General features: G+C 44.5%; 1 protein-coding gene across 2 annotated transcripts in view; it reads left to right on the top strand.

Annotated features, from left to right (window-relative positions):
- The window catches only part of nfx1 (nuclear transcription factor, X-box binding 1), a 28,578-nt gene that overhangs the window by 13,072 nt on the left and 1,870 nt on the right, over positions 1 to 13,636 (top strand). Inside the window, exons 7-22 of one of the 2 annotated variants that reach the window (XR_016486632.1) lie at positions 6,775 to 6,846; positions 7,390 to 7,529; positions 7,749 to 7,848; positions 7,984 to 8,201; positions 8,283 to 8,380; positions 8,553 to 8,583; positions 8,695 to 8,777; positions 10,539 to 10,647; positions 11,049 to 11,168; positions 11,342 to 11,488; positions 11,618 to 11,848; positions 12,104 to 12,177; positions 12,328 to 12,426; positions 12,544 to 12,585; positions 12,772 to 12,870; positions 13,124 to 13,190. Coding sequence is in view for 1 of the 2 variants with exons in the window: in XM_036944197.2 (XP_036800092.2) it covers positions 6,775 to 6,846; positions 7,390 to 7,529; positions 7,749 to 7,848; positions 7,984 to 8,201; positions 8,283 to 8,380; positions 8,553 to 8,583; positions 8,695 to 8,777; positions 10,539 to 10,647; positions 11,049 to 11,168; positions 11,342 to 11,421; positions 11,618 to 11,848; positions 12,104 to 12,177; positions 12,328 to 12,426; positions 12,544 to 12,585; positions 12,772 to 12,870; positions 13,124 to 13,190 (1,663 nt within the window). In the remaining variant the exon portion in view is untranslated. The remainder of the gene's footprint in view (positions 1 to 6,774; positions 6,847 to 7,389; positions 7,530 to 7,748; positions 7,849 to 7,983; positions 8,202 to 8,282; positions 8,381 to 8,552; positions 8,584 to 8,694; positions 8,778 to 10,538; positions 10,648 to 11,048; positions 11,169 to 11,341; positions 11,489 to 11,617; positions 11,849 to 12,103; positions 12,178 to 12,327; positions 12,427 to 12,543; positions 12,586 to 12,771; positions 12,871 to 13,123; positions 13,191 to 13,636) is intronic. The other variant, XM_036944197.2, reaches the window with a different exon arrangement.

The raw sequence follows: 13,636 nt of genomic DNA, 5'->3' as shown, positions 1-13,636 counted from the left end.
TCGTTATGAGCAAAACTTTATAAGGGCCTTCCCATTTTGGCCTTAATGTGTCTCTTACATAGTTTTTACCATCACCCACTGTCCTGGCACTACGTCATGTCCCACCTTGGTAGTTATTCCCCACACCTCTTTTACTTGTCTTTCTGCTTCCCCTACTGCTTTAGAGTTATATGCAATAGTTAAGCATTGTCACTCCATAAAGGGAACGTCTGCTTTTCTCAAATCTAACGTGCCTGGTAGTGACATGGGTCCATTGTAGTAACTACCCATGCCCAAGCCTGCCTCTCACACCCACCTCCACAATGCTTGAACCATCTGTGTATAAGATGAAACTCAGGGTTTTCCAACGGATGACTCTATCAACCCATCGGAGAGCTGATCCAAAACCGTCTCTTATTAACAGTCGTGTCCAAGTAATGTGGTATCTGTAGGATACATCAGAGTAGCTGGATTATATGGTGTCTTTTCAGCTATACCCATGTCCCATAGTTCTTTAATCACTACTTTATTAGCGTCCATAGCTTCCTTGCTAATGGGGATATTGTTTTGTGCAAGGTGGGTTAACACCTGTCCAGCACAGTGGTTCTGTATCCAGAGTTCCACACTCATTTTTCTTCATAGTCCAAATAGCATGGTTCTGAACTGTAGATCCCTGCAGTTGTCTAATTTGCCACGTCACCTTCCCTTCAGAAATGTTCAATGTGGAGTCAAGTTGCATAATAAAGTCAAGGCCTAACAGGTTGTTCAAATGACCCCTGCATCAATCTTCATTGGCCCAATAGAAATTGATAATGGTTTGGTCTGTTTCATATGTCGTCGTCGTCCACTCCTGTTGTTCTCATCTTCTTGCCCGTGTACTGAGAACATATGTTTTGCATAAGATATGTGCAATACAGTGACTTCAGCACCCAAATCTTCAAAATAATCTACTGCAACGTTGTTAACCATCATGTTCACACATATTCCATCCGATTTCATATGTACAGCAGATGGGACGTAAGAGAGAGTCCATTAGTTTACCTCCACAGCATCCAGCAAACTCTGCTGCTGAGACGAGAGCTTTTTAAATTTCTGCATCAACATTGTGTCATTGGGGCTGTTGTCTTGATTCCATTTTCCCTTAGACGGACCCTGCTTCCCCTGGCCACTTCTCACAAATTCACTTTTCCTTTTCTGACATTCTCGTTGCCAGTGACCAGAAAACCTGCAATAATGACATACACCAGGTTTCTCTTCTGCTGATTGAATGTTGTTGGTTTCACTCGGAACCTGTACAACTCTAACATCATTTTTTTTTTTTTTTAAATGGGTCATTTTCATCTTCCATGTCAGGTTACCACCTCTGCTCTAAACTTTTCTTCAAATTCAACAAACGGTTATTTCGTTTTTTTGAACACATTTGGTTCTCTCTCCCCACTTGGTGGTTGCATTGGTCAGACCTTTAAAGAAAACATGTATGGCTCTCCATCCATCGGCCACATCTTGCTGTTCACCACCCACAGCTCTATAAACCTTTTCTTCATGTACACCATGTTCACGGTTGTTCAAAACAAAGGCTGGTAACTGTAACCCATCATAAGGATGTAGATTGTGGAGTTTCTTATAATGCTTCAAATGGTCCCACGTTTTCATATCCACTTCTACGTGATGTTCCAAAGTATTTGACCTTTCATCCAACTGATTTGGAGATGCTGATTTATGTGTGAATGCTATCACCGGAGGTTTCTCTTTACTACCTTTTACAGCCTGTGTTCTGGATGGCCTAAGACATCGTTCGTCACCGCTGTCTGTTTCTGTTGACCCAAAGCCAGGCAGTGCTGACCAGATGCTTGAAACCCGATCATCCTTGCGCAACTCAGCCTAAGGGTGGATTGAAGAAACAAATGGTCCTCCACATGTTGGAGCCAAGTCTGTTTTTACGACCCTTGCCTGTAATTGTTGAATTTCTTCTTTCAAGGTTTTGATGTGTTCACCCAAGAGCTTTCAAACTTTCTTTATCTCTCTGCAATGTCCTGTCATGATTCTCCAGAAAAAAAAATCTCATCCAGTTCTCTTTCTTCGGCTATTACAGTTAAAGACCATTGTGCCTTTGTCAGGGAATTAGATATTTTCTGTATTTTTGCCCCATGCTTTTTGTGTATCAGACAGATTCCATCTTTGTCAACAATGACGGAATATTTCTTTATCTCTTGCCTACACTTCTCTACTTTGAAATGGTTCTTCATATCACTAGACTGAATTTAAAATATTTCTCATTCTCACATCCGGAGGAGCTATTTGACCCTTTTCCAGAGTGGTTTTGTCACTTAACAATGGCATTATATTAACTTCAAAAGTTATATAGTATCTGTTTATATATTAACCTCAAAATATATATAAACTCAGCAAAAAAGTTTTCCTTTTTCAGGACCCGGTCTTTCAAAGATAATTCGTAAAAATCCAAATAACTTCTCACATCTTCATTGTAAAGGGTTTTAACCTGTTATGGCTGCAATACCGGGATCGATATGACAACTACCAGTGAAATAGTGGGCGCCAAAATTCAAACCACAAAAATCTCATAATTACAATTCCTAAAACATACATGTGTCTTATATCATTTTAAATCTATTTTCATTGTTAATCCCACCAAAGTGTCTGACTTCAAATAGGCTTTTAAGCGAAAGCACTACAAACGATTGTTAGGTCTCCACCAAACCACAATAAGCACAGCCATTTTCCAGCAAAATATAGCCTTCACAAAAACCAGAAATAAAGAAAATGAATCACTAACCTTGAATTATCTTCATCAGATGACACTCATAGGTCTTCATGTTACACAATACATGCATGTTTTGTTTGATAAAGTTCATATTTATATAAAAAAATCTGAGTTTACATTGGCGCGTTAGATTCACTAGTTCCAAAAACATCAAGTGATTTTGCATAGCCACATCATTCAACAGAAATACTCAAAGTAAATTTAGATGATAATATACACATGGAATTATAGATATACCTCTCCTTAATGCAACCACTGTCAGATTTAAAAAAAACTTTACGGAAAAAGAAATGCATGCAATAATCTGAGACGGTGCTCAATTTAAAAACACCACAGCCGCAAAGATGGCGTCCACATAAACAAGAAATTACATGATAAATATTCCCTTACCTTTGATGATCTACATCAGAAAGCACTCCAGGAATCCCAGGTCCACAATAAATGTTTGTTTTGTTCGAAAATGTCCGTTATTTATGTCCAAATACCTTCTTTTGTTAGAGCGTTTGGTATACATATCCAAACGCTAATTCTGGTCAGCGTTATATCAGACGACAACTTCAAAAAGTGATATTACCGGTCGAAGAAACATTTCAAACTAAGTACAGAATAAATCATTAGGAGGTTTTTAACATATAGCTTCAATAAAGTTCCAGGAGTGATGTTACTAGCCTTCGTCGTGTCCAGGAGTGATGGTCGGATTGGCGTTTATCGTTGAAGGAATGAGCGTTACACCGATGCCTGTACTCTGGAGTGGGACCGATTTTTGGTGGTGGAGTGTCAGACCTTCCCAGTCCATGATGGTCACAGCATCATCGGACTGAGCTTGTTGTCATTGCAGGCAATCTCAACGCTGTGCGTTACAGGGAAGATGTGGTACCCTTCCTGCAGGCTCATACTGACATGACCCTCCAACATGACAATGCACCAGCCATACTGCTCGTTCTGTGCGTGATTTCCTGCAAGACAGGAATGTCAGTGTTCTGCCATAGCCCGAAGAGCCCGGATCTCAATCCCATTGAGCACGTCTGGGACCTGTTGGATCGGAGGGTGAGGGCTAGGGCCAATGTCCGGGAACTTGCAGGTGCCTTGGTGGAAGAGTGAGAACATCTCACAGCAAGAACTGGCAAATTTGGTGCAGTCCATGAGGAGATGCACTGCAGTACTTAATGCAGCTGGTGGCCACACCAGATACTTACTGACTTTTGATTTTGACCCCCCTTTTGTTCTGGGACGACACATTCCATTTCTGTTAGTCACATGTCTGTGGAACTTGTTCAGTTTGTCTGTTGAATCTTATGTTCATACAAATATTTGCACATGTTAAGTTTGCTGAATATAAACTCAGTTTGACAGTGGGAGGACGTTTCTTTATTGAGGTTAAATAAATGTATAAAACCCCTTTTTAAGGACTCAAACCCCTTCTAGAACACATTTGTCTCTGTAGGGCCTGGCTACCCATAACTTATGTTCACTTCAAAAAGCTTGTTGAAGACTTCTATTAACCACGTGTAAAAATTGCTACTCAACTAGCAACTCACTTCTATGCAACACGGTTTCACAAAAATAAAATACTTTACCTTTTAATAGAGGACTTGAACCCCTATAATAGAGAACAAAGACACAGGCCTCAAACCTTTTTCAGAGAGAACAAAGGAAGTCTGTAATAGAACAAAGGACTTGAACTCTTATACATCAGATATCACTTATTGCATGTGCTTATTTTAACCTGATTTTGGTTCTTTTAAAATGATATTGGTCTAGACTCACCCAGCAATTATGCCATCGATCAGGAGATTAAGAGTTGACTCCCTTGTGGGTTGCGCTCAGCCTTTTCTCTTTCTTCTGGATCAACACAGTTGATACGTTTTTCTTGTTGTTGAGACCAATTAATCCGGGTCACGGCACCAAATGTTAGCAATTTGTTATTCTTCAATAACAAACGCCAAAGCAAATCAATAGTAGGGAAATGGCTTTATTCAAAGAGGACAAATCATACGGGGAGGTAGATGGTCATTCTCCCCTGTCCTCAGGGATGCTCTCCAGTGATTCTCTCCCCAGAACAAAGGGACAGTATGTAGTTTCATAACCCAGCCCTAGCCTGTGGTTGACCAATTACAATTCCTTGCAATAAAAGTAGCCAATGGCCAAATAACAAGTATCCTATTTCAGAAGACCATATTCCTCCCATGTCTCTGAACCATTGATCAATAATTCCTTATTACAGGGGGAAAACAGTTTCCATTGTTCGTTAGTACTCTATTGACTCTCGTTCTCTTGACCTCTCATACTGTCTCTGCGTTTGTATTTTTATTTGACGTTCTTGCACAATCAATAAAATAATATACACTGCTCAAAAAAATAAAGGGAACACGAAAATAACACATCATAGATCTGAATGAATGAAATATTCTAATTAAATACTTTTTTCTTTACATAGTTGAATGTGCTGACAACAAAATTACACAAAAATTATCCATGGAAATCAAATGTATCAACCCATGGAGGTCTGGATTTTGAGTTACACTCAAAATTAAAGTGGAAAACCACACTACAGGCTGATCCAACTTTGATGTAATGTCCTTAAAACAAGTCAAAATGAGACTCAGTAGTGTGTGTGGCCTCCACGTGCCTGTATGACCTCCCTACAACGCCTGGGCATGCTCCTGATGAGGTGGCGGATGGTCTCCTGAGGGATCTCCTCCCAGACCTGGACTAAAGCATCCGCCAACTCCTGGACAGTCTGTGGTGCAACGTGGCGTTGGTGGTAGTGCGAGACATGATGTCCCAGATGTGGTCAATTGGATTCAGGTCTGGGGAACAGGCTTGCCCGTTCATAGCATCAATGCCTTCCTCTTGCAGGAACTGCTGACACACTCCAGCCACATGAGGTCTAGCATTGTCTTGCATTAGGAGGAACCCAGGGCCAACCGCACCAGCATATGGTCTCACAAGGGGTCTGAGGATCTCATCTTGGTACCTAATGGCAGTCAGGCTACCTCTGGTGAGCACATGGAGGGCTGTGCGGCCCCCCAAAGAAATGCCACCCCACACCATGACTGACCCACTGCCAAACCGGTCATGCTGGAGGATGTTGCAGGCAGCAGAACGTTCTCCACGGCGTTTCCAGACTCTCACGTCTGTCACGTGCTCAGTGTGAACCTGCTTTCATCTGTGAAGAGCACAGGGCGCCAGTGGCGAATTTGCCAATCTTGGTGTTCTCTGGTAAAATGCCAAACGTCCTGCACGGTGTTGAGCAGTAGCACAACCCCCACCTGTGGACGTCGGGCCCTCATACCACCCTCATGGACTCTGTTTCTGACCGTTTGAGCAGACACATGCACATTTGTGGCCTGCTGGAGGTCATTTTGCAGGGCTCTGGCAGTGCGCATCCTGCTCCTCCTTGCACAAAGGCGGAGGTAGTGGTCCTGCTGCTGGGTTGTTGCCCTCCTATGGCCTCCTCCACGTCTCCTGATGTACTGGCCTGTCTCCTGGTAGCGCCTCCATGCTCTGGACACTACGCTGACAAACTCCGCAAACCTTCTTGCCACAGCTCGCATTGATGTGCCATCCTGGATGAGCTGCACTACCTGAGTCACTTGTTTGGGTTGTAGACTCCGTCTCATGCTTCCACTAGATTGAAAGCACCGCCAGCATTCAAAAGTGACCAAAACATCAGCCAGGAAGCATAGGAACTGAGAAGTGGTCTATGGTCACCACTTGCAAAACCACTCCTTTATTGGGGGTGTCTTGCTAATTGCCTATAATTTCCACCTGTTGTCTATTCCATTTGCACAACAGCATGTGAAATGTATTGTCAGTCAGTGTTGCTTCCTAAGTGGACAGTTTGATTTCACAGAAGTGTGATTGACTTGGAGTTACATTGTGTTGTTTAAGTGTTCCCTATATTTTTTTGAGCAGTGTATTTTCTGGTGCTTCTAAATGTTTGTATGTTGGGAGTATCACTGCTACAAATGGAAAAATGTTAATTTACATCCTTGGTTGTGTCTCACCAGTTTGTGTCACCCAGGACCTTGTCCCCAGTGTCCTGCTTCTGTCACCAAAGCATGCACCTGCGGAAGAACCAGGTACTGTATATCCTCCTGACCTAATGTCTGAGTCCCAAACGGCACCCTTTTCCCTACATGATGCCCAAAGGGTTTTGGTCATAGTTAGTGCACTATATATGGAAGAGGTGGGCAATAATTTTGTCTCGAGTGCCTAATCAGGATTTCCAAATTCAGCAGAGGGTCGTATTTGCGGGCCAGAAAAAGGTCAGTTATTTGAGAATGTGTAGGTCCGTTTATCATTTCTACAATAATAACCCACTGTTAATTTACACGCCTTTGCTTAGGCTGCCAAATATACTCCTGATTCCTCTCTAGGTTTCTTCCTAGGTTCCTGCCTTTCTAGGGAGTTTTTCCTAGCCACCGTGCTTCTACATCTGCATTGCTTGCTGTTTGTGGTTTTAGGCTGGGTTTCTGTATAGCACTTTGAGATATCAGCTGATGTAAGAAGGGCTATATAAATTGATTTGATTTTGATTTGATGTCCCTGTCACTTACTCGGGTATAAGAAACCCTGAGCCCGCCTCCACTCACGGTAAAATACCTCCATACTTCTCTCTGCAGTCAGCCAATGCGGTGTGGCCAGGCCACTGCCATCCACTGTGACAAGCAGTGTGGCGCCACCCTCAACTGTTCCGAACACACCTGTACCCAGGTGTGCCACAGCGGACTGTGCCAGCCTTGCCCGCTACAGGTCAAGCAGGGTGAGCTACTCACTCCCAATAGGTCTTTTTTCTGGGTCAGGAGTTCTCCCTGACCATGTGATCTGACCAAAAACATTTCTGTCCTTAACAGTTAAAATGGCATTCCTTGACAATGAGGAATTTGTGATGAGTAATGATGGCTCATGGTTTTAGCCAATGTGATGGATTTCACTCTGATGCGTTCTGTTTTGTCTCATCGGTTCTTTCCTGCTGTCGCAGTGTGCTACTGCGGTGTTGTGTCTCGGGAGGTACTCTGTGGGACGGATAAAGACCGCTTTGATGGCTCAGGTCACTTCTGCTGTCAGAAAGCATGTGGCAAGTAAGTTCAAACCAGCAGCTTGAGATTACTAGGAAACAACTTTTCTCCTGTAAGAATAATATTCTAGATATAGATAGATTGTATCTTATTCATACATTCATTTGTGATACGTCTCCCCCCTCCACCCTATCCTAGGATGTTGGACTGTGAGGCCCACCGCTGTGAGCAGGTGTGCCACCCTGGGCCGTGCAAGCTGTGCCCACGCTCCCCCAGGCTAGTAAGGAGCTGCCCCTGTGGGCAGACGGCCCTGGCCAAGCTCCTGGAGCTGGGCTACCCCGAACGCCGCAGCTGCTCCGACCCCATCCCCTCCTGTGGCAAGACCTGCAGCAAGCCTCTGCCCTGCGGCTCCAGCGGTAACACAAGACACTGTGTCCTCATGTATAACCTCTCTATGGCATATCAAATGTGTTGACTTGTTTTCCCCGTCATTCCAGAGACCATCCACATCTGTGAGAAGCTGTGCCATGAGGGAAGCTGCGGTCCCTGCTCGCTCACCTCCACCATCAAATGCAAATGCGGCTCGAAGACCAAGGTTAGTTTTCGAAAAAAAGTACTGTATACCTATGGTGGTGTTTTTTTGTTTTTTTTTGTATCTTGAGTAAAACTCTTCAAATGCAATGTTCTGTATAGACTGCACACCGTTGTAAATGGAGGTGGAGTTCTGTTGTACCAAAGGGCACCACTGAAGACCTTTTTTTTTTCAGGATGTTCCCTGTGCAGTCATCCAGAATGAAGGTGATATTTTGATTGTTCTTTGAGGTGGTGTTGCTACTGTACTTAGTTAAAGTAGATCTGTCCTGTACTTTACTCTTCTCTTAAGTCTCTTTCCTTTCCTCCTAATTCTAGATGGACTGATTTTTACTTGTGAGAAGCGCTGCCTCAAAAAACGCTCCTGTGGCCGACACAAATGTGGCGAGCTGTGCTGTGTGGTGAGTAACCAAAAGGCGTGTGCGTGCGGCACGCTCGTGCGTGTGTCACCCAGTTATGAAAGGGCACAGTCATTAGGTAAAGCCACAAGTCATACTCTAATTAGCTGAACTGGTGAATCACTGACATACATTGCCTTTGGAAAGTATTCAGACCCCTTGACTTTTTTTTTGTTACGTTACAGCCTTATTTTAAAATTGCTTTAAAAAAATAAAAAATCCTCAGCAATCTACGCACAATTCTCTATAATGAGAAAGCGAAAACAGGTTTTTAGAAATGTTTGCAAATGTATTAGGAAGAGAAAAAAAACAGATACCTTATTTACATATGTATTCAGACCTTTTGCTATGAGACTTGAAATTGAGCTCAGGTGCATCCTGTTTCCATTGATCATCCTTGATGTTTCTACAACTTGATTATAGTCCACCTGTGGTAAATTCCATTGATTGGACATGATTTGGAAAGGCACACACCTGTCTATATAAGGTCCGACAGTTGACAGTACATTTCAGAGCAAAAACAAAGCATGAGGTTGAAGGAATTGTCCGTGGAGCTCTGAGACAGGATTGTGTGGAGGCACAGATCTGGGGAAGGACACCAAAAGATATCTGCAGCATTGAAGGTCCTCAAGAACACAGTGGCCTCCATCATTCTTAAATGGAAGAAGTTTGGAATCACCTAGACTCTTCCTAGAGCTGGCTGTCCGGTTAAACTAAGCAATTGGAGGAGGGGAGGTGTCCAAGAACCTGATGGTCACTCTGACAGAGCTCTAGAGTTCCTCTGTGGAGATGGGAGAACCTTCTAGAAGGAAAACCATCTCTGCAGCACTCCACCAATCAGGCCTTTATGGTAGAGTGGCCAGATGGAAGTCACTCCTCAGTAAAAGGCACATGACAGTCCGGTTGGAGTTTGCTAAAAGGAACCTAAAGACTCTCTGACCATGAGAAACAAAATTCTCTGGTTTGGTGAAACCAAGATTGAACTCTGGCCTGAATGCCAAGCGTCATGTCTGGAGGAAACCTGGCACCATCCCCACGGTGAAGCGTGGTGGTAGCATCATGCTGTGGGAATGTTTTTCAGCGGCAGAGACTAGGAGACTAGTCAGAATCGAGGCAAAGATAAACAGACCTTGATGAAAATCTGCTCCAGAGCGCTCAGGACCTCAGACTGGGATGAAAGGTTCACATTCCAACAGGACAACGACCCTAAGCACACAGCCAAGACAACACAGGAGTGGCTTCGGGATGAGTCTGAATGTCCATGAGTGGCCCAGACAGAGCCCGGACTTGAACCCGATCAAACATCTCTGGAGAGACCTGAAAATTGCTGTGCAGCAACGCTTCCCATCCAACCTGCCAGAGCTTGAGAGGATCTGCAGGGAAGAATGGGAGAAACTCCCAAAATACAGATGTGCCAAGCTTGTTGCGTCATACCCAAGAAGGCTCGATGCTGTAATCGCTGCCAAAGGTGCTTCAGCAAAGAACTGAGTAAAGGATCTGAATACTTATGTAAATGTTATATTTCAGTTTATTTTTTTTGTATAAATCAACATTTTTCTAAAAACCTGTTTTTGCTTTGTCATTATTAGGTATTGTGTGTAGTTTGATGTGAAAAATGAACAATTTAATACATTTTCGAATAAGACTGTAACATAACAAATTATGGAGAAAGTCAATGGTCGGAATACTTTCCGAAGGCACTGCCTCCCCTACCTACTATCTAACTTGTCACACTGACATACAGTATGTCCCCCCTCCCCCTAGGGCGCGGAACACAAGTGCTCTCTGATCTGTGGCTACAAGCTCAACTGTGGCCTCCACCGCTGCCAAGAGCTCTGTCACCGTGGGAACTGCCAACCCTGCTGGCAAACCAGTGAGTTCCAATCAGAGGTCCCAGTGGCACTGCCAACACAGATGTTCACATGCCAGCAGATGCAGCACAGATGCCAGTCAATTGACACATTTTACCCGGGCTTTGGGATTCTTTGTAGTTCAAATGTGCCTCATCTTATCTTTAGTCTAGTGCACTTCCTAGAAAGCCATTTGCTATACCAGCGGACTGTTGGGGGCGATTCTTAACTTCCACTTAGGGTCAAATGTACACTTACTGTAGTATCCTGTTAACATCCAACATGTGTTTAGTTGGCGTGATACGGTACGTTATTGCTCGATCATTGAGATCGCATGGCCTCATTCGCAAAGTCTCACCCCAGACATACAGTCGGTTCTCATAGGCCACGTCCCTCTGAGTCTCTGCCTGTTTCATGTGTGTAGGTTTTGATGAGCTGGCGTGCCACTGTGGGGTGAGTGTCCTGTTCCCCCCCATCGCCTGTGGCACCAAGCCCCCAGAGTGTAAGAACCCGTGTACCAGGAGGCACGAGTGTGACCACCCAGGTAAAACCTTGCAGTAGGGACTACTGCTTTTTCACTTAGTTTCAAATATGCTTTATTGGAGAGCAGAAATATATATGTACATTTAGGAATCTTGACATCTATTTTACCGTCTCTGACAAAACCGTCTGCAAATGTATATTCCTCATGGTCTCATACTTTTTCTTTGTCCTCAGTGTTCCACAACTGCCACAGTGAGGAGAAGTGCCCACCCTGTACCTACCTCACTCAGAAGTGGTGCATGGGAAAGCATGAGGTAACGTCGCTGATGTTAGCCGCCTCTACCTAACCTTCAAACCTGCGCCTCTTTTTAAAGGCATACGGTGCGTCCCAAATGGAACCCTGTTCCCTACTGGCCCTGGTCAAAAGTAGTGCACGATATCGGGTGCCATTTGGGACTCGCCCATAGTCACGACCCGTCCACTAAAGCCGTCCCCCCCCCCCCCCCGCAGCGAAGGAGCAACATCCCGTGCCACCTTCAGGACATCTCCTGTGGCCTGGCCTGCAACAAGGTTCTGCTGTGTGATCTCCACCGCTGCCGCCGCATCTGTCACCGGGCCGAGTGTCTGGCCGAGGGCGTCTGCCGCCAGCCCTGCCTGCTTCCCCGGCCCAACTGTGGCCACCCCTGCAACGCCCCTTGCCACAAGGGCACCAGCTGCCCGGGCAGCACCTGCACTGCCAAGGTACAAAAAAACGAGATGTTCACCCAAGTGACTCGAGTGATTTTTAAATCAAGGCTAAATGAAATATGTGTTAACCCTGTGCCTTAGAGACTGCACTACATCTAGGGTGACATTGTGACAGTAAACAAAGACCGTAACTCTTCAAATACTGGGCACATGGAACAGACACGGAGATGGAACGCAGGCAGCATTGTTGGACTGCAGCAGAAGTCTTCTTGTGGCCAGCTTTTGTCAGTTTCCACCTCTATCCCACAGGTGGCGCTACAGTGCGACTGCGGTCGGAGAAAGGAAACTGTGGTGTGCACGGAAGCAGCCAGTGCCCATCAGAGGTTGGTGTGCATGGGTTCTTCTACAGTAGAATCAATGGTTTCTAGATCTATCTGAAGGCGTGCTCTAAACCAGTTTGCGCTTATTCCCTCACGATCTTTTCAGAACTTGACCGCGTGTGTCGTAACTAGATGTGTGTCCCTGTTCTGTAGGTATGCAGCCATTGCCATGGCCAGTAAGCTGTCTGACATGCAGCTCGGTGACACTGTAGACATGGGTCTTATCACTAAGAAGGAGATGAAACACACCAAGTAAGATGGGACCAAACCTGATTCCAAACTTACAGCATAAAACACTTCCAGTAAATCACGTTGTACTAAATATGAGCGTGCCATATATTGCTTATTTGAATGTGTGTTCTGGCTCAGGTTGGAGTGTGATGAGGGGTGTGCTGCACTGGAAAGGAACAGGTCAGTTGTTACATTGCTACTCCACACGCACACAGTTACTATTTGTAGCTCTCGTGACATTTTAAAATGCACAGCTTTTGGCTGTCAACTTGATTTGTTTCCTCCAATGTGCTGTCAACTTGAGAGCCTTCTCCTGTCTTTTGATCTCTGGACCTTTTGTCTGCCTGTGTGTGTCTGTCCTGACAGGCGATTGGCTGAGGCCCTGCAGATTGACCCGTCAGTGGACCCCTTCAATATGCGCTCCTCCTCCTCAACGTACAGTGACAGCCTCAGAGTTGATGCCAGGTGGTGTACCAATACATAGAGTATTTTCACTGCATGCCAAGGTCAAAGTTCACCACAATGACAGCGTTTTCAAATACTCTAGTGTCCGTGTGCATGTTGTTGTGGTGCTTATGTTTCCCCAATTGAAGGTGAATTTATGGCGCCTATGTACCTCGAGCCACGACCGGTGTCCTTTTTGAGACATGTTTTCACATTTTCATTGATGGATAATATTTACCATGATCACATCATTTCTGTATTTTTCACATTTTAGAAAAGATTTTAAGTTTGTCAGCGAGATAGAAGAGGAGATCAAGAATCTGGTTGAGCTGACCAGCAAGGTAAGGGACCAATAGACATGATTTGGGACCCTATTTCCAATAATAGTGCACTACATTTGACCAGAACCCTATGTGGCCTGGTTAAAAGTAGTGCACTAAATAGGGAATAGGGTGATTTTCACACAGAAGGCCAAGTTTCCTGCCATCCAGGACCTATATACTAGGTGGTGTCAGAGGAATGCCCAAAAAATTGTCAGAAACTCCGGCCACCCAAGTCATAGACTGTTCTCTCTGCTACCGCACGGCAAGCAGTACCGGAGAGCCAAGGCTAGGTCCAAAAGGCTCTTTAACTGCTTCTACCCCCAAGCAATAAAACTGCTGAACAATTAATCAAATGGCTACATGGACTATATGCATTGACCCACTCCCCCCCCCTTTTTATTTTTTATTTTTAAAATGCTGCTACTTGCTGTTTATTATCTAAACATAGTCACTTTACCCCTACC

Source organism: Oncorhynchus mykiss, chromosome 15, assembly GCF_057628025.1.
Source record: "Oncorhynchus mykiss isolate SJ-2025 chromosome 15, ASM5762802v1, whole genome shotgun sequence".
NCBI classification, from domain to species: Eukaryota; Metazoa; Chordata; class Actinopteri; order Salmoniformes; family Salmonidae; genus Oncorhynchus; species Oncorhynchus mykiss.
This window is presented reverse-complemented; position numbering and strand designations above follow the sequence as displayed.